The sequence below is a fragment of the Sinohyriopsis cumingii genome, chromosome 16 (assembly GCF_028554795.1).
Source record: "Sinohyriopsis cumingii isolate HCF-2022 chromosome 16, ASM2855479v2, whole genome shotgun sequence".
Classification (NCBI taxonomy): domain Eukaryota; kingdom Metazoa; phylum Mollusca; class Bivalvia; order Unionida; family Unionidae; genus Sinohyriopsis; species Sinohyriopsis cumingii.
In genome coordinates, this window is record NC_142976.1 from 73,627,609 (window position 1) to 73,654,118 (window position 26,510).

The following is a 26,510-nucleotide window of genomic DNA, read 5'->3' on the forward strand; positions in this document are numbered from 1 at the left end:
ATTACATCCAACAATGCTTAAGAAAAGATGTAGATTTACAGACTACGTTGAATGATCATAGCAGACGACGAAGACAGTGCAATGTGTAAAAGGAAGAAATTACGCATTGGATATGAATAAGTAAACAAATTTGAAATCTGATAAATTAACAATACAACTTGATGAGATCGATCTGTTACGAGTCTACAAAACATAGATAAAATTTGTGGAAAAAAGCCATCGTTTCAAAACTCGAAATATGAAATAGATGTTTTTAAACCAGCTCTAAAATTAAACATAAATTTGAAATCATTCATACTTTCTAAAAGATGGAAGAAATGTTGCTGAAAATAAAAACACCTGTTTTAGAGGATCAGCTGTTTTTGCCTGTTGATAACACTTAAAGACAATTTGTCAAGCGTATTCACTATATGTTTGTATACCGTTTTACATCACGTTAGTGACATTGCAGAGCAAGACACAGAAAATCATTGAAGGCATCTTTACTACGATCCTAAAAGTCCAGTTGCTTACACAAATATCTTTCAATTACTGGAGCAAATTAAACTGAACAAAAGAAAAGAAAATACACTGAATTGAAAGAAGGGTTACGCAATACACAAGGAAGCGAGAAGAACGATTTCTATACAGAAAGGTACATGTTAGTGGATGACCAGGTGGATGTTGTTGACATGCAGACATATGAAAAACGCAACAATGGATACAAATACACCCTGAAACTGATACATATCTTCTCTGCTTAGGCTGAGCAAGTATAAACTAAATATGGAGATCACATGCACGATACTTTCAGACAAATCTTCAAAGGTATAAAGCCAGAAAAGATCAAGTTCAATCGTGGAAGATACTTTTACAACAGGGAAGTTAAGAATTTTGTTGCAAAATGAAAACAATGAATACATTTCAGCTTACTCAGACAAAAACGTATTTGTTGTGGAAACTTTTTAAGAGAACTCTGAAGACTAGGATATATGCGTTTTCCTGGCAACTGATATTTTTGGAATTCCTAATTGTTGATTCTCCAACAGAGTTTCTAATTACACAAGACTATTTGGAAAGGATGGCCTTCATTTTTTTACCTAAGGAATATTCAATAATTTTAAATTTAAAAACCAGGAGATTTAAGAGAAGAAGATACAGAAGGTGCCTTTTAGGATCATGACCTACATATGTCAAACAAGAAGACATATACAAAGTTGAAACGACTTTGAAGACTATAGCAACGCAAGTTTAAAAGCTACATGTATTTTTGACATCAAAGGACTACAAAAAAAATCATTTGACAGTTGAGAATCAGCTGAAAACATTGCTATGTTAAAGTAAGTGATATATATATATCAGAATCAGTGAATATGAAGACGTATAGTTTTTCAAAGCTAACAAGGTTTTGGGATATAACCGAATCGGAAAACAGCTGTTTAATACATGACGGATTTAAAAGGTGTACTACATGATAATTGTTATTTATCAGAGGGAAAAAGTTATATATCCATAAAGAAAAATATCCAAAATATCATAGTTAAACAAAAAAATATCGTATACGTGAAACTGATAATGCCACTACAATATCCTTAATGGTAATAAATGAAACCACAAAAGAAATAGAAAGAGACAACACTGAAAAACAATAAGCTTCTGTTCAATAAATTTAGAAGAGCTAATAAATAAATACGATGTTGAACACAAAAAGCCCATCTTAGAGATAAAGGGCGATGGGAATCCATAAAGACGTTCATATACTCATTAGAACGATTAATCTTATTTTAAATTTCACTCAAAGAATGTATATCAGAGACATATAAAACTATTCAATCAACAATGCCGTTTCCAAAATATTTACGATGCTGAATGGAAAAGCATCCATGAAACCATTAATCTCAAAGGATTACCGCAAAATTAACCAAAATGAGTTGATGTGGGAAGAATTTGTTGACCCATCTGTATGAAGTAAATACCAGTACACCTTCACAGGACATAGTTTGTCACATATATTTATTAGTAATTTAAATCAAGTTGTACACATAAATGGTACAGCGAGTTGAAAAATATCCAAACGTGAGAGAGAGAGAAACATATAAAGCGATTTGAGAACATAAAATACAAAATATCAGAAGTGTGAAGATTAAAATTGTATTACAATGGAAAAACTAATCAAAAGAGTGAAAAATCCGTTGAGAATTCCACGTGAATGTGTTTAAAAAAGTAAATAGATGGTCGAAGTATTTGCACAAGAAAAGCCAATGACGTATACCGTGTACATATTTTGTTCAACAGTTTTGTCATAGAGAAATGGACTTCAAATTTAAATACTTACAAGTATATCACCTTATCATAAAACTTACTTTTACGCTCCAGTGAACCAGGATATTTAAAGCATATTTAGCACGATACAAAATTACTACGGTATAAAAGATTTTAATTCTCCCCACATACAAATCAGTCAGCATTTATGAAAAGTACTCTTGAAATTTTAACAGCGATGATGCTATGAAAAATACAGATTACGGTATAACATAAAGGTTTGAATCAACTGAACTGGGCGATTGGATGTCAACAGCTGGTTGCATGGTTTCCTGCTTGCATTTGTTAAATAATTTTTTATATATAAAACATATACAAAGTTATACACATATCATATTTATATCCAGATGAATGAAAAACTGTCATGATCACAATGCAAATATCATATCAAATAGCAATAGCAATGATAAGAAACAATTAATTTGATACGTAACATTTTTAAATATCTGGGAACACATCAAAAGGATAAACAAATCACTCGATCGATAATAGACCAAAAGAACATACAACTCTACATAAAGTCTTGCAGAGGCTACATGTATTGTTGTATTAACTACTGACACTCTTGAATATAAGTATCTAGCATATATACAAATATACAAATCTAGCCACCCAACTGAAGTTGATGCTACCATCCAAGGTGTAGAGAGGTGCATTTCTGATGTGAAATCATGGATGACATGTAACAAGCTGCAGATGAATGATGATAAAATTGAGGCCATTCTGATCACAACACAATGACTTTCTCATTCACATCCTTTACCTCAAACAATAAATATCAGCAACGCCAGCATTAAATTCACACAATCAGTACAAAACCTAGGTGTTACTCTGGACAATAATCTCACATTGCACCAATATGTCACGAACATATGCAAGGCTGCATATCTTGAGTTGAGACGCATCAGCTCAATTCGCAAAGATCTTTCAGTTGATACCACTAAAACACTTGTGTGTTCATTAGTACTTTCAAGACTGGAATATTGTAACTCAATTCTGTCTGGTTCATCTCAATATCTACTCCAGAAACTTCAAAAAGTTCAAAACACAGCTGCTCGGATCATACTTAGAGTACCACGATCAGAGCACACCTCCCCGCTGCTCTGTACCCTACACTGGCTATCCATTCGATCCAGAATCAAACACAATTTTTTTTCTCTGTGCTACATTTCACTGTCGGACATACCTATCTGACATCACCCATGTGTACACAACGTGGAATGAATTGCCCACTGAACTTAGACACAAAGACACAGTGATCCCATTCAAGAGGGCTCTCAAAACTCACTTATTTCGACTGAAAGAACAAACTTAAAGACCTAGTTATTTTTTTATATTTTAATGTTTTTCTAATTTCATTTTGTTTGTTTTTGTAATAATATTATTATGTTTTTTTTTATCTTATAGGTGTTGTCTAATGTTGTAAAGCGCTTAGAGCTACTAAAGTCCTCATTATTATTATTATTGTCATTATTATTATTATATACGTAAGTACAATATCGAAAATAAAGGAAATATACGTATCGAACATATCTAAAATATAAGTATCGTACAGGTACTGTTGCATAATGGAGAACATTGATAGCTTGTGAAATGAATAATACGGTAGACCAAACATGAGGAAACAGGCCGAACTGATTTCGTTCTGTGATAGAACAATGTAGTGGCAGATGAGTGAATATCTAGATTGAGTCAAATTATGATGTATTACGCAATTTGCATTTCGGTCCACATATACAAAATTGAATATTTACTTTACGGTCCGTTTCGACAGAACCAAACCCTGTTAAAAAAGCTAAATGGGGCTTGTTTTTTTGGAGTGCAAGGTCACCACACAGATAACAAAATTATGGTGATATTTTAATTATACACAACAAATTAAAAATGTGTAATTGAAATATGTTGTTATTGGTGATGGTGGTTTTTTTTAACCACGTGACATGGTTACGAAATCGGGTAGAATAGTAGAATATAACAACAGTTTACAAAACTCCAGTGACTAGTTTGAAATGAGGTTAAACTGTAGCGTCAAAACAGATGTAGCAAAGGGGGGGTGGGGGTCAACATTTTTATAACAATCTGTGGCAGTAAGCAAGAAACTGTAGAAGAAAAAGTTAAAGAAAAAGTTGGCAAATAGTATAATGAACACTGATTGTAATAATATTCATAATGTCCGGTCTGCCAATGCTATCGGACACTCGGAGGTTCAAAGAATACAGGGTAATTATGAACTGTAAACATATTTAAAACACGCAAAACTAAAACAAAAATAGGCAAAATAAAAAACAAAAACAGTATTGACAATGAAAAATAAATCAACAATCATTTCTTTCAATTTACATGGCTATGGAAGCTTATGTGCTTTACTTTAATGAAACAATTTACTATCTATTACTAATCTAGATACTTGGCTTAAACCTGTAATCAAAAATGCAAATAATAAACCCACTAATGCCAATTAGCAATTAGCATATTCAGTAAGGAAAGAAACTGTACAGTACTCCAAAGCAACCAGTTTGGCACGCCAGTAATTCCAGATAATTTTGATGCTGCTTGTTTGCATAAATCAAACAAACATTCAGCTAAATTTTTCAAAACAGTTTTGATTTTATCAAAATAAATGATTCGCCGTGAGTCGTGAGAAGGAAGAGTAGTTGGGCCAGGAGTAGGCGGTTTACCAGCGCAATGTAGAAAAGAAAACAACAAGAATACCAAATTTGTCATAGATATAGCTGTTATTGATATTGCCAATGCTATCAGTTTAGCTAAAACAGCTATTGTTTGCACTTTTTTCTTTAATAGCAGTTTTTGTCCAGACAGAAGGTTCCCTTGTCATTTCTTCAGATTTTGTCCATGCTGAACATGCATATACATCATTTAAAATTTTTGACATCTACCACTTGTTCTCACCTTATCATGTCAACTTTGTCAAGTTCATTTATCTGGGACCGCTAAGGAGGTCTAGTGGTTAGAGCGTCCGCCTCAAAGGCGGGACGTTGCGGGTTTGAACCCCGGCCGACTCATACCATGGATTTACAAAAGATGGTACTAACAGCTGCCTCGCTTGGTGCTCAGTATTAAGAGGTTAGTGTTAAGACTGGTCGGCCTGGTGTCAGGATAATGTGACTGAGTGAGATATGATGCTACATGTCTGCGGCATGATGCCCCAGTGCTAGACATCACTATAAACTGTCACACTGCAGACATCGTAACGATATGACTGAAAATTGTTAATGCTACGTTACAAATCTAAATCACACACACATTTATCTGGTAATATATTTGCTGTCACGATCATTGTTTCTTTTTTTAATTTCTTCTTCGAGTCCTTTAGTCAGTCCGTCAAAAATAAAATGTTGATGCATTTTATTTTGTGAATGATGGTGAAGCTGACATTGGAAAAAATCTACATTATATGTTTCAGACATTTATAAATGTAAACGTAACCCCATAGGATGATAATTTGTGGAATGAGTATTTGCGTGGAAAACATTGCACAAAATCTGATAGAGACTAATGATAAAGAATTTTTTCCGATTAGGTCAATAACATCTATCCTTATTGCCTGTGTAACAAGGCTTACATTAAAAAGTGGTTATTCAAGAGTGAAAAGGTAATCCAGATGATAAATTAGATAAGTGGCAGGGGTAACTAATTTACGTTTATCAAGGTAAACAAACTTTATTTTAATGGATGATTGTGCAAACACAAAGATATCTTTCCATCTTTCTTTGAGTAGTGGTCTTGATGTGCCTTTGTGTATATGTATATGTTTCACTTACTCCACTACGAATTTCATTTTCAATCATTGACAACACGTCAAAAAAGTTCAAACGCAGAGCCAGGAATCTTCAAACTTACGTCATGAACTTACGCTAGTTGATATATGTTGTGGGTTTTATTGCCATTCGTCAGCACATAATAAGCAATACATAGCAACCAGTATATTTAATACATAATACATAATAAGCAATACATTGCAACCAGTATATTTAATGAAAGAAGAACCCGAAAACCCCCCATCGATCTGAAGCCACTAGAAAGCTTTCTCACATAACCCGGTTGGCCGAGTTAGAGATTGGAACCCGCGCGGAAAGAGGTGAGATGTCAGTGATCTGTAAAGACGAGGGTCATAGACCATTGCACCCAATCCCTACATTGTTAAAGCATTCAAGGCTAAATTTGGTAGCACTATTAAGGCTCTCAGGCGTTAGCAACGTATCCTTTTATACTGTACAGTATACGTGATATGCATTAAGGATTAACATTAACCCGAGAGCCTCAACAGTGTCAACAAATTTAGCCTTGAAGGCTTTAACAATGCAGATATCGGGTGACCATTCAGCCACCGGGCCCCAGAGTGTTAGGGCAAAGTATATAGTGTTTTATACACATATTTCTAAACTCCTTGGAAATGTCAAACAACGTTAATGTATCTTTTTCCACATAATAGTTTTATCAATCATCTAATGCTTGAAGGACGAAGTATCACATGGCATCAAGTTCTTACAGGTAATCATCATTCGATATGTTCGAATCGCTCAGACTTGAAGATAACTTTTCTTTGATTGATACAGCTTTTTTAATTAAGTGTACCAAAGCTATACATATATTCGTATGGGTAAATGTTCTTTCACACTGGGTGACACTGCATCTACGGGCGCAACTCTTGTCCTTTCAACAGATGACTGTCATTACAGGACAAGTTATGAAAGGATAGTGAGATATAGTTTGAGCATCTGAAATTCAAGTTTCAGTCATTATGAACAGTACATCTAAACATTCCAGTTAAGCAATTATGGCTCTCTTTCAAATATTGTCTTTCACACATACGGCATTTGTTTGCGGAGACAAAATGTCTCTTATCTTTATTTGTGAATACTGTAGGTTTAGTATTTTAATAACAAATCTTCAGGCTCTAGTTTTGCTCTCTAGCCGATTGTGAAATACCTCAAGGAAATCAATAGCTCTTTAATCGATTGATCTAGTACCTCTTTGAACTGACTTGACGTACTGATGGAACGTGTTTAGATGTTGGTATTATCCATAATATATATGTTTCATGAATAACACTACTGCAATATTGTGGTTCGACATCACGAACAGTTGGTGTACGATACCTTTAAAATCAAAATAAAGAAGGTACCGAGATTTTAATTGGTGTTGATACTTTTTAAATTTGACAGCTGCCCTCTCTCTTTACTGCTGTCAACACGATAAAACATCCCTTCGCATTCTAATAATCTTTTCGGCCCATGAATGAAATTCAAGTATTGTTTAGATGTATTCTGCTCGTGGTGTAGGAAGTGATTGATCTATTAATCCAACGTAATGGTACATTCTATATTTAAGCTGTTCATATATATATGTTGCATATTCTTCCTAATGTGAACCGCTCCGGTGGCCTAGTGGTTAGAGCGTCCGCCTCGGATGCGGGAGGTCGTGGGTTCGATCCCCGGCCGAGTCATACCAAAGACTTACAAAAATGGTACTAACAGATGCCTCGCTTGGCGTTCAGCATTAAGAGGTTAGTGTTAGGACTGGTCGGCCTGGTGTCAGGATAATGTGACTGGGTGGGACATCATGCTACATGTCTGTGGCATGATGCCCCAGTGCTAGACATCACTATAAACTGCCACATTGCAGACATCGTAGCGATATGACTGAAAAATTGTTAAAGCTACGTTAAAAATCCAAATCACATAACACATATTCCTAATGTGTCCATTATTCCTGAATCTAACATTTAGTTACATTTTCATTCTTTTAACTTTATTGATACTCAAAGTTTCATTTTGAGATATTATTATATAGAGAAAACGTGGTTACAAGCAGAAACTGGGTCAAAAAATTATGAAATAATTTTTCCCTACTCTTCGTCTCGTGATATATTGGTAACATTAAAAGGACAGGGGTCTTATTTCCTTTGAAACGTAATTTAAGAAAAATTCAAGTAATGTTTGTGGAAATAATCACGAAGGGCAGTTAAAGAGCACTGAACCTAGTGTCGTGTGTTGAGAAACGTGTGCAATAAATTTCCATAATTATTTTGCCTACATTGACTATGTTTGTACCAAAAATCATACAACGCGCAAAAACAATTTAAAAATTAAAACATTTTAAACCAGACAGCATCCATGACAAATACGATCTGGGAAATATAAATATAGCTACACAATTCCATTTCACAAAATTTATATATTTTGTCATGAATTTTCGTCAGATGTTATTACTAATATATTATCAGTACCTACGTAAATTAGTACGTCATCTTTGTCATCTTTACAACAGGAAAGCTTGTCTCAGGTAGATGTTATCTTTGAGGAGAAACCAGCCCTAAATACTCTGAGATAATATTTTATTTCGATACTGTAAGTGACCTGTCATCATATCCGAATGCGGCAAAGGTCGCCAGTCCGTAACACGAAATATGAAGTTATCGTGTTTGTCTGTGACTGTATCAAGACAGGTGAGCTGCACCTTGACTTTGTCTTTGATATTTAATTCCTAGGTGATGATATCAGTCAGAACAAATTAGAAACAAGAACAAAGTCAAACAGAGCAGGAAGACTAGAGATCTGAAGATGGGTGGCGGATGCTTTATTTTGTTATGTCTATTTTGTGCAGGTAAGCAAAAGTTGTATTTAAGTAATATTTCAAGTTCAGTATTTAATTCAATATTTGGGACAAAAATACGCTTGACCTTAGATGTTTTTATATAAATCTGACAATATATTCAGGAACTTGCGAAAATCAAACTTTGTACACAAGTGTTTACTTAGTATATTCTTTTTTTGGCATTTATATTTTTATCAAAATGTTATTCAGTTTTAAGTGGCCGTCAAAACGTGTTTCTAGTCATCGTCGATATTCTCGAATTTTATTGAAAATGCATTATTTAGGTTTATATTTAAATTCCGCCACATGACTGCAGCATTGGAAAATGTGTTTCTTCATTTTCGTGTGTTCAGTACTAAGTACATACTTGTCGGTTTTTAAATTACGTACAAATTAGACAATGAACTCAATCGCTTTATAAGAAATTTCTGCCTGGTTTCAGCAACAAACGAGCTTGAGGGAATGAAATAAACAGTGAGATAAATGTTAAATCTCTTCATGAAATTGGGGACATATACATACTTCCAAATATTTCTGTCTCCCCGATAAATCCAAAACTGAAAAGTCTACAAAGTACAGATCATTGATTAGTTTTTCAATTTGATTTTTAGTGTGCGTCTTTGATCTAAAATTGATCACTTTTTCATCCATTTTACCAAAAATATAATTTTTGTGACAAATCTGTTTTGTAAAAATTACTATCAAAAGAAAGTGAAAATGCATTTGCTTAAATTATATATATTCACATTTATTTCACTATTTTAGTTTTTGTATTATTGCATTTGTTGATACATCACATCAAAAAAGATGATAAATATCGGGGAGAATAAAAACTGAATCGAATTAAACTGCACTTTTCAGAGCTGACTTGCATAATGAAAATGTAAGCGCCGGAATTTTCGGATTAAAGCTGTTCTTTAAACAAACCAAGCCGTGGAATAAACGTGTAAAATCGTGCAAATTGAATCTTGAGAATTTGTTTTTTGTACATTTGAAGGTGTAAACCTGTTTAGCAATTTCTCCAATGTATTCTTGCACTATCATTGTCTATTTTCTCTTTAACGCGGATGATAATTAATGCATGATTCTTTGCCGTCTCAGTAAAATAGGCTTTAGATGTCTTTCTTTGCTAATTTTGCACTAATAATAGAGCAAATAAAAAATACCCGGTCTCTTCGGCATGAAATATTCATGCATGATAGTGCCCCGGATGTGATGTATGTAACGTGCAGTCGATGGCTAAGATATGCCGTGGATGGTCTTCAGTGTGCAAGCTGCAGGAGAAACCATATAAGACCACTGAATTTGAATTGTCCTCGCAAGTGATGGAACCGGGGGTCGAACCTGGGACCGTATATCAATTGGTCATAAACGGCACATCAGGATATCAACACGTGAAAGTCTTTTCATGCCGTTATTTTTGGAGTAAAGTGCTTTTTCATAAGCATGCCGGAGCGGTTGACCAGACCTTTTATGGGCAGGTTTTGAACCCGTACCCTTCTGTATATTTTAAACAGTCATATTAATACCATCTGTTAACAAGAAGGTCCACGTGAATTCTATGGGGGGGGGGGATGCTCGAGCAAATTGTGCCATATTTGGTAACTGAACATAAAAGCAATTTCTATGTTTTCAAATTCTTTGGGTATATCATGTGTTATACAATAAGTTGTTTTCGAAATAATATTCCGAATATTTGCTAACAACATATTTAGAATAAATTTGTTAAAAGTATTCCTATGAATTATTTAAAATTAATAATCTATGAAATTTATTGTTTATAGATTACTTTTTCAAAATTATTTAATATTTACGTATGACCCTTTAAACCCAAGATATTTAGTTCTTGCAGAATTTTATCAATAAATAAAATGTATATCGTCTTTTTCAGCAGTTCAATCGTCTGTCATCATGAGACGAGAGTACGCATTTGATCCCAACAAACTGATGGATAGATATATGAACCTGAGAACAAACCAGGCAACATTTGGATCATACCATCCGGACGATATGGTCCAGGCAATTGACAGCTTTTTCAAAAATGAAGGAGCTCAGAAAGAAAATAACTGGGGCCTCAACATATACAACCCTAACAAAGCCATGCCCCAGTATCTAGGTCATCTCAGCGACAGCGCGGGTTCACTGGTCCCAGGTGGTTCGGTGGCAAACCCCAGTACGATGAAGACGGAAAATACGAAAGGAGACACACATACTGCGTTTGACCCTAATGAACTTAATCAACATTTATTGACTTCCATGAATTCTATGTATAACGCTAACGTCAATAATGGTGGGAAAAATAATGGTGGGTATGACCCAGATAAGGTGAATAGTGCTTCTGCATTGCAAGGTGGTCCTGTTCCTGCACCGTTTGACCCCGCGAAGGCAAATACATTAACAAGAAATGGTTTCGATCCAAACAAAGTTAATGAAGGTCTTATGCAGACAGCACAGTCTAAAGGATTAGGTGCCGGCGGGAGTGAGCACACAAACGGGGTTTTGACGAACAATCAGGACATGTCGAGGCAAGACGTTTCCGGAAATGATAAATCATCTCTCAGTCACGAAACTGGTCAACACTCACCAGGACAAGGTGGATTAATCGCATATAACCCGGACGAGGTGAACGCAGATTTGTACAATAACCTTGGATACAATCCGGATTCTGTAAACTACGCCGCACTGAATATGCCTTCCCACAATAATTATATGAATACGGCAGCCACAGGAGGTGACAAATCAAGCGATGGAAATCATTCCGGTGCAGATTCCACGGGAAATCTCAGTGGATATTTACAACCGAATGGACATGGTGGTCAAGGGTCAGGTTCAAATATAGGAGTTCAATCAAATGGACAAAGCGGAACTCAGACATTGCCAAACGTCGGGACTGGCATATCTAGTTCTGGCGGAGGATCAGCGACTGTCGGCCAGAATGGACAAAATACGATTCATGCATCAAACCAAAACGTGGCTGGCATTTCTGGGATGGGATCCGCAACCGGAAATCCTTCTGGAGGAAATTCTCCATCAACGACTGGTGGCGGGATAGGTGTCGGAACAGTCGCGGGTACTGGATCCGGTGGTTCTGGTCAGGTCGGTATGGACGCAGGTGGCAAAACTGGAACTGACGCAGGCCCTGGACAGGGCACAGCCCTTTCTCAGCATGGCGCAGATGTGGCTGGGATAGCTCCTGCACAAGGCATTGGTGGACTGAACGGGAATTCTCCATTCGGTGTAGCTTTAACTTCCGGTACTGGACAACATGACAATAGCAACGGACTTGGGGGGAATGCCTACGGGATTGGAGGAATGGGCGGAGGTGACCAAACCAATAACGGAATTCCACCTGGAGTTCCGTCCAACGATAAACTGCAACAAACTTCCGTGGGTGATGCAACGGCGACCGGAATTGGTGGTCTCGGTGATAATACAAAAAACTGATTCTTGAATAAAATGTCGTCAATAAACCTCACTTTATTGCTTGCAACTGTGTATTAGCATATTCTTTGATGTGTCGTAGCTGTTCTTTGAATTTTCTTAATGCGTGATTACAGATTGTTTAGAATTCGTATATTTCTTGTGAACAATTTTCTGAATTTATGAAAAATCCATATTAGTATATAATATAGAGACCTGAATATTCCAACTGAACCCTGAATGAAATTAAGTCTCAAATAATTGTCATTCTATATGTTTATATTAGAAATTGTACAATATTTAAAAATGTCATTGCTAATCACACACACACACACACACACACATATATATATAAATATATATATATATATATATATATATATATATATATATATATATATATATATATATATATATATATATATATATATATATATATATATATATATATATATATATATATATATATATATATATATATATATATATATATTATTTACCTGTCATGAGTCTAATTATATATTCTTAGCTGTTTGTTTATTTTGGTGTAATTACGTTAAGATTATGAATCGTTGAAATAAAAAAAAATGAAACTGTGACTCGGTATAGTGAACTATGAAGTCTTATATCTAATTAAACATTGTGCGACTTTTGCTGATGCTAGTGCCAAAACGATAACAGTAAAAATAAAACAGAGGTGCGTTAATTATCGCGGAGTTAATAATCATATGTAAAATTAAAGAGACTTCAGTTTAGATAAGTTCTCCGAGGTTAGCACGAATATTGTAGTTATTTTACTTGAAGGACACCAGCTATGGTTGGTACGGATCAACAAGACAGTAAACTATAAACATTAAAAAAATTAAGTTCGTAAGGTATCCAAAATATGTTTAGAATGATTTTAAGAAGTAATGTTTTGCATGAAATATGTTGACTTTTTGATTTTAGTACTGCAAATGTATTCAAATGTCTAACAATTTTGATTATGCTAATTAAATACGACAATACAACGACAATGATGAACTGATGCATACAAATATGTTAATTACATTCAGTTGCATTACCTTCATGGTTGCTTTACAAAATTTGTGTTTCAAAATTGCTTCCATTCAGATAAAATTCGAAAACCTCTGTCCGTACAATGTGAGAATGTTATAGTCCACTTCGGAGACAGATAAAAAAAAAAACGACCTGCATCGAGGCAACTTTAAACAATGTAATTCATTTTATTTTCTAATTCACATATTATAAAAATTAACGCATATAAAATTATGATCTAAACTGTTTACCCAAATATTGACTTGGCCGTTTTAATGGATGATAAATAAAATCATCACACTCTTACGTTTAAACTAAGAACATTAAATGTATGTATGTATGTATGTATGTATGTATGTATGCATGCATGCGCATGCATGCTTGTATGTATGTATGTATATATGTATGCATGCGCATGCATGCTTGTATGTATGTATGCTTGCATGCATGCATGGATGGATGGATGGATGTAAGTATATATGTATGTATGTATGTATGTATGCATGCATGCATGCGCATGCATGCTTGTATGTATGTATGTATGTATGTATGTATGTATGTATGTATGTATGTATGTATGTATGCATGGGCATGCATGCTTGTATGTATGTATGTATGTACGTACGTACCTACGTATGTATGTATATATGTATGTATGTATGTATGTATGTATGTATGTGTATATATGTATGTATACAAACACATACATATCTATTGCTTTAAAAATTAAGTAATTTCTTTTTATGACAGATAAGCATAAATAGTAACATGAAGCGAAAAGAATCGTATCCTCAAAATGTTAAAGGTGAGAACATAATTTGTTGACGACAACAATTTGAGTCATGAACCACTTCACCGTGAAGAAGAAAATAACTATTTGGTGTATGAGTCATGATAATTCCAGTCCTTTAATTGAACCTAAGAATTCCTGCAGAACAATATAATAGGTATAAAATATATAAAATAATACCTACTGATGGAGTAGCAAAGTATTGTAAAAAAAAAAAACCACACGGACTTTGTACAGAAGTCAAACGTGTTCTCATGCCCATGCGCAGTTCATGGATTCTTATCTTAATCGCTGCAAAAAGCCATTTCATGAAAACTTCAGCAACTGTCGGCTCGTAAGATTTACCCCTTTCAAATCTCAGGGACATGTGCAAGTAAAGAAATAATGTTCGCTTACATGTTATTCTGTTTTGCATGTATGGTTTTAATTAAGAAATACGGTAAGAAAGTATTATACAACTGCTATATTTTAAATCGTCAACATATGTTGCCTTATGTCTGTAACTCTTTATTGTTTTCATATGATCTCACTTGCCTCGCTGACATTTGAAATCTCTCTCTCTCTCTCTCTCTCTCTCTCTCTGCCATGCCGATCATTCAGAGTGATAAACCTACCTTGGAACATAAAGAAAATGAAGATAACACTGAAATACACATTTATACTCCCATATTAGAGAGTACTATATGTTGATTAAAAATCTTATACGTGTTACGGGATGCAATTAAGAGTTATCAAGGACGGCGTGAACATTTCCATTTCCTTATCAGTCGCATTAATAACCTTTCGTTCATTTTATCTGTAATCAATTACACAGATGACTGATTCTGAAGCTGGGACACGCGCATTTAGAAGATAGTTCAACGTGTGATGACGTCATAATGGGCATATAAATCACTAGCACTGCACTTTACTGCTGGACAATGAATAACAAAAGCAAGAGGCGAAAATATTTACATGATATATTAAATGCACAAAATTGATTTTGAAGACACCAGATGTCGAAAGAGAACTAATTGATGAACATAAAATTCTCTTTTACAACCGCGCTATTGATTTTACCTTTTATACAAAATCTTCGATCGGATATGTTCAAAAGCTCCTAAGTTTATATAAAGTTTAATACATTGTGAGAACGATCCTGGATATCGGAGATAATTCTGTGTTGAATCCTGTCAATCGAGGTAAGTATTTCTTACATCAGCTCAATAAATATTTATGTTTCTTGGCCTATGATGTTTATAGACGGATACATATTAACAATTTATAGAACGAAAGGCCATGACGTAAGAGTTAGATTTAACACATATACGTGTCTGTGTGTTTGTATGTCTGTATGCATGTAGGTGTCTCAGAAATTATGCACCGTAAATAATTTCATAATTAGAGAAATGAATTTGTAGAGAGTAAAATTGAACTTTCACAGATATATTGTTCTTGTGCTTTATTTTGTTGATTTTTATTTAGTAAGTGTACATAAAATTGGAAATAATATACAAGTATTTATCATTTTAAACGAAGTCGGATAATATACGTACACTTGTGCGGAAATTACTGTAAAACTTATGTAATCAGCTTTGTAGAAATTGTAAAAACGTATGAAAAGATGAACAGTAACCATCCAGGCAGTAATATTTCGCCAGCCAATAGTTGTATTTAGGCACATTTAAACACAATAGATACCAGTCAATATATATATTCTTAAATACAAAACGGTCGTTCATGTCCCACTCTCCAATTCGCACTCTCGGGAGTCTCAACTCACAACAATGTTTACAAATACTTACAAAAAAATGAAACATACAAACAAACATAGAACATTAAATGATCACCATACAAAGGTGTACGCTACAGAACAAGACGAAATTTCATCTGACGTGTTTGTCATGGCGAGTTGTGCTTGTTTTATATATGGTTCAATATCTATGGCGTATCCTTCCCTACACTACAGTGTTGGATATACCGGAATGTGAAGAATCTCTTCTCTACAATATACTACACTAATGTATACTGGAATGTCCTCCCTACATCACAGTATACCGGAATATCATTTAGTACAGAACGGTATACCGGAATGTCCTTCCCCCGTACTACAGTATAACGGAACGTCCTTCCCTACATAACAGTATACCAGAATATCCTTTCCTACATTACAGTAAATCGGAATGACTATTATTATCATGCTAAAATAGTGAAACCAAAAATCACGTCAATATATGTTGAGTGTTAGGAAGACAAATATCCCCTCGTAGCATATATGCCCTACTCTTAGAAATTTTGACCACTAGACAAAGAACAGGCGCTCGGATCTAATTTTATGCAAACCCATTCTATGGTAGTTACAAACGCCATCTTCGGAGTGTAGATATATCCGTAAATAATGCGTATATTGCATATTCTTAACCATATTATTTGTTGTGCTGTGAAATCAATGGAATACTTTTTTGGAAATACAACAATTTTGGTGAAATTATTCATAACATGATTTAATTTACCATTATTTTTAATTAATTCGTTAAAAGGATTGTCAGCTTAGTAAGTTGTTTGTTACCTACCTACATACCGGATATTCGGCACTTTACCAATTGATGAATGTGCAAATCCGGCATCAAATTTATTTATGAATAAATAAAGCGCATATTTCCCATATGTTGGAGAAGGAAAATGGATAAAAATTGCTAAGACATATGGAATGCAATTTAAATCATAGATTTCATCCCAAAATTAACAACAACTACAACAACAACAAAAACAACACCATCAACGCATCCTTTCCTCAGAACGTACTGATGTAAAATATATGTACTTTTTTATACGAACACATTGCTAATGTGTCATCTGGAGACTGACAAATAGTTGCATGACATCTTTCCTCGTAGTAAGCAAGGCTGGTGTTGTTACCTGAGCTCTCGTGTTTGCAAATCTATTCTGGTTTCCTTATCACATGTGTTTGCCAGGTAAGTGAATTTTCGTGATTACATGTGTTTGGAAGGCTAGTGTATTTTTCTAATCATATGTGTTTGTAAGTCTATTGTTTTTTTCCTTGATTAATACATGTGTTTGCAAGTCTGGTGTATTTTCCTGATCACTTGTGTTTGCAAGGCTAATTGTTTTCCTGATCACTTGTGTTTGCAAAGATAGTGTATTTTCCTTATCAGATGTATTCATTTACAGCGTACACTTATTCTTCAACGTGTTCACTTTAAAGAGTGGTAATTATGCAAAAGACGATGTATTTGGGATTACACAAGGGTTATCTTTACAAAAAATATGCGTGTATGTATGAATGTTTATGTCTTTTATCTTCAGTCAAGGAATACGTATGCTGCTCTACTAAACTCATAAATTATACAGTGTCACACGATTAGAGAACGATCGGATAGTAGTGCCATTAAAAACTTTTTAAAAAGTGTTTTCTTTCATTGCATTGCCTATTCATCTCGGCACTTTTCCCTCTCTCTCAAATATATTTCGAACTTAATTCCTTGAAGTTCTTTCATTGTGCACCATTTTGTGCAAGTTCCATTAGTTCATTTTAGTTTCAATAGAACTTTTGTATATATCATAATTTAGACCTTGATTCTTGCAACAATTGCTATGCTAAGGAATAGGTGGAGCTTGTCTGTTATGGTATGGCTGACATCTTGTTGCTTGGATTATCAAAGAAGCTACGGCACGTTCATGAATATTCCATTCCAACATTACAAATAAAAAGTAATTAAAACTACAGAATTTCCCCACTCAATTTTCGTAAAATGTTTAGTATACACTGAGAATATATTTTTCTTACCAAATCGTTTTTGTATAAATGCGTATCTTATCAATAGACAAAGCAATCTCTGTTTTGTTTCTCAGTATGCTGGGTTATTTCCGCTGTGCTAATCAGTAGGCGGTGCTATTTCTTCTTCGGCGATCCATCAATTACCGTCTTATGATGTTATTTAGATGATTTTCTAAATCTGCCTTTCTTTCGATTTTATAGTACGTTTCGATTCATGCACTTTCTTATATTTCGAAATACACGTGTGAACCATTCCTCATTTTCTCGTCAAAAAACAGTTGGTAAATCTCTTAGCGTGTTCACAGCGGAAACTGTCATCAAATCGTTTTTAGACCGGGAACAAAGCGCCATCCGTCTGTTAAAACATTCATTTGATAATCCCACAGTTGATGGAAACAGGAAATTTTCTTTGCTACAGCTGCTACTAATTGGCATTACAATGATGAGCTGGTCCCGCTGGAAAACTGGACACATATGTTCTTCAAAGAGGCAACGTTCTTTATTCGCCTTGCGTATCTTTTTTAACAGTTTCTACGTTCATCGTTTATAATTAGCGGCTACTTTCAAAATGGAGCGGAATGGAATTGGTGGGCATTGCAGATGGAAAGAAAGAAAAAAAATCATGTACTTGGTTCAAGTTCAAAACTGAATATTACAGAATTTTTCAAATTAAAAGAAAAGAAAAATGATGGTTTTTAGTTTTAGTTTATTGATGTCTAATGGAACTTGGAAAATAAGGCAAGACAGCAAATGCCGCCTCAAACGATATTTGTTTATTATTATTATTATTATTATTATTATTATTATTATTATTTATTTATTTATTTAAACGGCAGTTTAAACACATTATTGGCTATGTTATGTAGATGAAATAGAAGCCAAGCGCCTTTCCCAAGGATGCACAGAAGTAGAAAGCCCGACTTGGTCTGGGTGGGTATCGAATCCGCGACCCTTGGATTACGAATCCAACGCTCTCCCATCTCTGATGAATGCGACTTAACTACTTATGTAGCGTTTTGGTCAAATGCGAACACTTAAAAAAAGGGGTGTTTAAACACGACGAACGTTTACTATAAAGAAAAAGAAAGAAAATGATTTCGAAGAACGCAGCAGGATTACAAGTTTTTCAGCTGAAAACGAAGATGGTATAAATGAATGCGACTCCTCAGCAAATACATAGCACCCCCAAAAATGAGTCATGGGTATGTGTTTTGAGTGAATACATGAATTGAATTGACATGGAAGGATGCATATATAGTAATCCAGATTAATATTTAAAAAGTTACATATACGTGGATTTAAACAAACATATTTGTTAACGAACTTATTGATTTGCAAAATAATACAAATTCTAAATTTGTACCTGAATCAGCCATGTTTTTTTTGTGTTTTTTTTTAAAGCATCAACAAGCTGAAACTTTGGTAAGTACATCGTAAGTCACAAGGGACACATATTTACTGTGTGTTAACGATCATTTCTAAGGAACTGTAAAACCTTTTTATCAGTGTTCACATTTCACTTGGTATATACAGAACGCTATTTCTGGGAGAAGTATGCGAAAGCGATGCAAAATCGCTTTACCATTTGTAAATCGATTTAAAAAACAAATTTGACATTCGTCAAGGTATGGTTTTATTCAATATCGTGTGGTACCAAAAATGTATTTTACTACGTGGCGAAAACACAAGTTAAAATGTATAGTTCTTGGTACCACACGATGAAATATATCCGGTATTAACGGAGGGAAAAGAAAATTTTCTTTTTGTTATGTAACAAACTTACTTCAGAATCGATGTTGAGAAGATTAAAATGGCTCTTCGGCACAACACACTCACCTCCCATTTTCATAAATTTACCTCATTTTCATGCTCTGATCACACACATAGATGTGACTTAAGAAAACAGTAGGACTGGGTTGACGTAGTATGTTGCAGTTAATTACATTTGTGTCATTTTGTAAACTATTCGACCTTATCTGAAAACACTTAAATCTACCTTGTGCTAAAAATAGACCATAACATCATTGTGCCCGGCTGCCGCCATACTGTTTTCGGACAAAGCACCGAGAGACGCTTAGTAACACGTAGTAAGTCGCGACATATATGCAAAAATATTTTATTTTTTTTTTGCACTTCCCTGACTATGTAATGTTTTCATATATTCAACTATAATATGTGAGCGTGTAGAGTAATAATTTTGTGCATTTTATTTCTTTGTCATCCATTTTTATTGTTTTCCAATCTTTGTTTAGTAAAACTCTCCTATGTGCATATTATATATGTATTTGTGTGTGTGTGTGTGTGTGTGTGATTTAGATTTTTTAACGTAGCTTTAAAAAAAATTCAGTCATATCACTACGATGTCTGCAGTGTGGCAGTTTATAGTGATGCCTAGCACTGGGGCATGATGCCGCCGACAGGTAGCATGATGTCTCACCCTATCACATTATCATGACACTGGGGCCGACCAGTCCTAACACTAACCTCTCAATGCTGAGCGCCTGTTAGTATCATTTTTATAAGTCTTTTGTATGACTAGGCCGGAGATCGAACCCAGGACCTCCCGCATCCAATGCGGACGCTCTAACCACTAGGCCACCTGAGCGGTATGTATGTCTGTATGAATGTGTCCCAAATGAATGTGTTGAAACCAATAATATTTATTTATATCTACTTTGTTTTCTTTTCAGTTAGTGTTTGCGTGTAAAATATCTATTATTTTAAGGTTGGCTGTTGTCATTAGGGACAGCAGTTTTTGTGTTGTTGTTTCCATGAATACATGCAGAAAATTATACCTCCCGACAAACTTTAATTGTATATATATTTTAATTAAGGAAATGTATTACCTACGTAGTATAAATATAATCAACCATAACTGACGAACATAATGCATTCTTATATGCTCTAAACTGTCATTCAAAATTACGATTTGTTTGTAAAACAGTTAACATAAATTTACTCTCTTCTTTTCTTAAGTTTATTACAGAGTAACACATCAGAATCAGAAAAGGTTAATAAAATCACTAACACATAATACCAACAAAACAAACAAACAAACAAATAATACCCCAAAACCCCACATTGATGCATTGTTTTTAAATATATGGAATATCTATGCAACATTTCTAGATTATACAAGCATATCACATCAAATAAGCATAGTGTAATTTTATGCACTGAACAAAATGTAAGAAATGGTCACTTACTATATACACACCTCTCTTTTTAAAACATGACTCATATATAACAATACTTCATCGACATTATGTAAGGGGGTGGGGGCTGGCAGTTCCCTTAGAAAATGTAATTGTGTATATCCTTTAATTAAGGAAATGTATTATTCACGTAGTATAAATATAATCAACCAGTACTGTTCCCTTCAACAACATAACTCTAATGAACATAATGCATTCGTATATGTTCTAAACTATCATTCAAAATTAAGATTTGTTTGTAAAACGGACATTGAAATAAACATATAAATTTTCTCTCCTCTTTTCTTAGCTTTGTTACCGATTAACACATCGGAATCAGAAAAGGTTAATAAAATCACTAATTCATAATACACCCCCAACCCCCCCCCCCAAATAAAGAGAAAACATCGATACATTGTTTTTAACCTTATGGACTAAATATTAAACATTTCTAGATTCTACACGCATAATATCACATCAACTAAGCAAAGTGTAATTTTGTGCGCTAAGCACAATATAAGAAATAGTCACTTTCCTACATACATCCCTCTCTGTGTGTATGTTAAAATATGAATCAAATATAAGAATACTTCATCGGCTTTATTTAATGGGGTGGGGGTTGGGGTTGGCAGTTGCCTTGGAATTTTCATCTCAAAATATCTATCGGTGATGAAATGCAAGCAATTTGTCTATTATAGTGTTCTAGAAAGATTCATCAAATTTGATTATATGATTTATACAGTCTGCAGGCTTAAGCACCACTGTAACAAAATATTGGAATTCACATCTGTATTCAGATGAACAAATTTAACGTCTGGTACATGGTTTTCAGTAAGAACAATATACGAACAATATCACGGAAAAGAACAATGAATGCCATTACACCGGTTCGCCTTGTCCGAATGGCTACTTTTAGAAACTGACATCACTGCGTGTGACGTTTCACAGAGGTAAAAAGTACAAGTGCCATACAAAATCCGATTCGGTCATGCATCAGCGGGTTTTGTCGTTATTGTCAAGGAACTCCAGAGATACGCGAACGACGTCTGGTCAAATTAACTCATCAAAAATTAATTTCCATATCTGAAATGGAAGGTAGTTTCTATTTATTTGTTCTAGCTTACAAATTACTTATTTTTGTTGTTGCAGGTACAACTTTTGCAGGCATGCACAACCAAGCGTCACATGGCATGATGGGGAAATCTTATATTTTCACACGTGAAAATATATATTTTTCACATGTGAAAATATGGGAATGAAAAAAATGATTTCATCATTAAGTCTGTACATCTCATGCTTAAGTATATAATAAATCTTTATAGCTGTTTCAGTAAAGCTCAATTATTTGATATAATACCTTATCATCTGAAATATAGAAGTTCTTTTTGTGTACAAACACTATGACTTCTGTTGACTACGGCTATTGAATCATCGCAGAGTGGGCAGGGCCGTAGAGAGCGATCATGGGCCCTGGGGTAAATTAAAGTCTCGTTCGATCTGGGCCCCCTTACGGGCGCGGACCCCGGGGATATATCCCCGGTTGCCTCCTTCCCACCCCCGTCGGTCCTGAGAGCCGGGAGGGTAAAAGTCTATTGGAACTAAAAATTCACTTCCGTATTCCTAGTCCGTTTGTAGAGGGAGTTAATTACGTAACAAAGATCGCAGCTGGCTATGTGGAGATGCACCACGATAAGAAATTAAATGTTGCAGTTTTTACGTTTTTCTATCTGCAAGTAATATGTTGCGTGTGAACCTATCATAGGGTTTCATAGTTTATGATCAAATTATAAAAAAATAACCTAGCGGTGGTTTTTTATGAGTTTATAAAATCAGCTCAACAGCTGTTCACGCCATATTAGTATTAATGGCTTTGTATATCTAATGCCAATGTATATTTCTGTTTGGATTATGTGACCATGTCTTTTTGTATCGTGTTCACTTTGACTGGATAAATTGCATCAGCTCAGAGTACAGGTGTGTGTGGTACATAGTTTGGAAATATACCATTCTGTCACGAATTGGGGCGTAATTTGTCGGAGAGAATGGACTGGGGAGATAGCGCTTTAGATCCACATTGCGCACTTTAAACTAACAGGTGAGTGTAAATCTAATTTCCTTACGTTATCTCTCTTCCTTAGTAAATAAGATACAACCACAGACACATACACACGCGCGCGCGCGCACACAAACACACATACATACATACATACATACATACATACACACACATTCATACATACATACATGCATGCATACATATATATATACATACATACACACACATATTCATACATACATACATACATACATGCATGCAGACATACATACATACATACATACATGCATACACACACACACACACACACACACACACACACATATAATGAAATTTCTTAAGTACATTAATAAGGGACCCATTTTGCTAATGAGAACATTTAAATTGGGTAAATTTAAGATCGATGGAATCTTGAAGTTAAATCCGTGAACGCTGACATTCACTTGCTAATTGACAGTGTCCGAATACAGCGCTGTGTGAAAGTGGTTATTTTATGGAGGCGAAATGAAGTTATTAAACTAAATTATTATCATTACACACACACATACACACACACACACACACACACACACACACTTTCAATAATTTGGTCTTCAAGTTCATCAAATATGTTTAAACCATTAATATAAACGTAGCAAGCACTGATGAAATGGAAATGATCTCCTACACACATTGATCTAAAATGTGACGTGTTGTGCTTGTTGAGGAGCATTCCCACCAATACCACTAGCAATATAAACTTAGACACCAGAGAAGCAAAGATACCGAAAAAATGATCTTTATCATGATCATGATCATCATCAGCATGATCCTCCTCTTCCTCCTCCTCCTCCTTATCATCAACAACAACAGCAACAACAAAGACAACAACGTTTGTGACATCAGTAAATCAAAACACTTGTACTAGTCCTATTTTCTCAAAGAAATTGTAATTTCATCATGAATATTCCCGTGACATGTAAAAATCAAGACCAAATTAATAATATACTCAAATAATATTTGCCTTAGCTTAGTAGTAAGAATTATGTTTGACAAAAGAACTGTGGAAGAAGTTTGCAACATCAAAATAAATATAAGAATTGCTACTGATGTTGTTATGTGTTGTATAATAATAATAATAATAATAATAATAATAACAACAACAACAACAATTATTATTATTATTATTATTATTATTATTATTATCGTTTTCCTTTTTGTTGTTGATGATATTGTTGATCTTATAAAAGAGAATAAAAACAGAAAACGATCTCAGCATATATATATATGTTAGTCCGCTATCTTCTTCGTGTTTGCATTTATTTGAAATTGTTTATCTTTCTACATTTTTCTTGTGGAATTCAATTAAGATTTTTTCTAATTTTACTTTTGATTGGCACCATATTGCCAATATTGTACTGGTGTACCTTAAACCGTTACTAAATACATCGTCGATCACCTATCTATGGGAGCTACGATAGATCCATCCGATACCTGTATAAAGGCATTGAGTTACCATGGTATAGCCAAATAAAGCACAGAACGTGCTTTTAAAAGCGAACCAGCACCCATATATCCATTCAGTCGGTCCTCTATTCATCCGTCCATTCATCTATCTATCCATCTATCTCATTTCACACAACTGGCGTAAGACAGTCTGCACATGCAAGTAACAACACGTGTTGTACATTCATGACTTGGATCTCATTACATGGGAAAGAATACACATCCTGTTTTCATGCGAAAATAATATTCATCCCCCGTAGCAGACTCACTTCCTGAGTGTTATTGGTACTTCAAGTCGTCGCTTTAAGCCTCTATAAAATCTCTACTTTGTGGTGCAGTGTTCAGTATATTACATCCTAGATACAACACATCGAGATCAGAATCAAACAGAAGCACTGATATCTTTGTATACATTCTATTGAAGAAGACGTGAAATCTAATGGAAAACAATAGAAGGAAATTTGTTGGATTCTGATTCTCAAGGGCTAAATAATCACTTAAGGTACCGTGTTCATGATTTAATTTCTTGCATTTTTTTTTTTAAATTTAAAATCCACACTTTTCAAACTTGTCACAAGATGGCGCTACATGTCAGACTTCAGATTTACGATTTCCATACATGTGATCAAAAGTTGTTATTTTTATAGTTCCGTCGTTTCTTGACGAGGAAGGGAATACAAGTGTGCTGATTTCGCTTTAAGCAGCTGCATTATAAGCAGTTAATCACGCTTAAAATAAAAAAAAATAATTTCTTTCCATAATATATGGGGAAGTATTATTAAATGACATTGACTGTATGAATATTACGCGTAACATGAAAGCGTGAAATCTATATGAACAACTATATGTGTACTAATGCAATTCGCTATTTAAATCTGAATTGTATTGATTAGAAAATGTCAGGATGTACACGGTTTAAATAGCTTTATTATCTTCTATATTTCATATACCTTTACATATCCGACGTAAGATGTTCGTAAAACTGATTTAAGAAATTTTTGTTATGGCTCCAAAGATGATATATAAAGAAAAATGATGAAAAATGATCATTCAGTAGTTGACATAGATATTACAACTAGATGGGACTCGAAATATTAGGTTACAGTTTTAATATTTGTATAATTTCTTCTCTAGAATTTTCAGCCTTCAAAATGAGACAATTAAATTTGCCTTTGTGGACATTTTAAAAATAGTTTTACTTATTATTATTTATATTATTATTATTTATATTATAATTATTATTATTGTTGTTGGTGTTGTTGTTCTTCTTCTTTTTCTTCTTATTGTTGTTGTTGTTGTTGTTTTTCTTCTTCTTCTTCTTCTTCTTCTTCTTCTTCTTCTTCTTATTATTATTATTAAATGGATAGGGCTGAACATAATGTAGTGTTTTCATTCACACATATAAAGCGGACGTTACAAAAATTACTGTGACGGGCATCCGGTGAGTAATCACTTGCAATGACGTCATTAACAAGCCTTGCATCAGAAAAGTCAGCAGGAATAGCATCTTGGGAGATTGAACATTAGCTTCCAAAATAGCCCAAGTTTATTTGAGCAATGGTAGAGCTATGAAATTGTCTTGTAAACTTCTTTTCAGTCCATTCCAGTTGTAACTGATGATCATGTATGAATCTTATTTGTATAGAATTTTATGTGGAATAGCTATATTGAAGATTACGTTGAATCAGCAACTATAAGTTTTCTTTGATATTAAATTGTCCTGAAAGAATTATCCAAGGTAAACTTTCGCTTCTTGTACTCCTTGTCAATTCAGGTGTCTTTCTTTACACCTGAACAGGGCAGTTGTTCCATTGTAAAACCAACAGCAAA

The 26,510-nt window shown here is 34.3% G+C and overlaps 2 protein-coding genes across 4 annotated transcripts in view; both read left to right on the forward strand.

Annotated features, from left to right (window-relative positions):
* The first annotated feature begins 8,852 nt into the window (after positions 1 to 8,852).
* On the forward strand, positions 8,853 to 12,363 carry LOC149780783 (uncharacterized). The gene is made up of 2 exons (XM_089936231.1): positions 8,853 to 8,928; positions 10,811 to 12,363. Exons 1-2 carry the CDS (start codon positions 8,886 to 8,888, stop codon positions 12,361 to 12,363), a joined length of 1,596 nt encoding a protein of 531 aa, XP_089792357.1. The 5' UTR covers positions 8,853 to 8,885.
* Positions 12,364 to 24,988: 12,625 nt separating this feature from the next.
* Positions 24,989 to 26,510, forward strand: part of LOC149780784 (carboxypeptidase B-like) — a 43,973-nt gene continuing 42,451 nt past the window's right edge. Inside the window, exon 1 of one of the 3 annotated variants that reach the window (XM_089937860.1) lies at positions 24,989 to 25,182. The gene's annotated coding sequence lies outside the window, so the exon portion shown is untranslated. The remainder of the gene's footprint in view (positions 25,183 to 26,510) is intronic. The other 2 variants (XM_089937861.1, XM_089937859.1) reach the window with 2 other exon arrangements.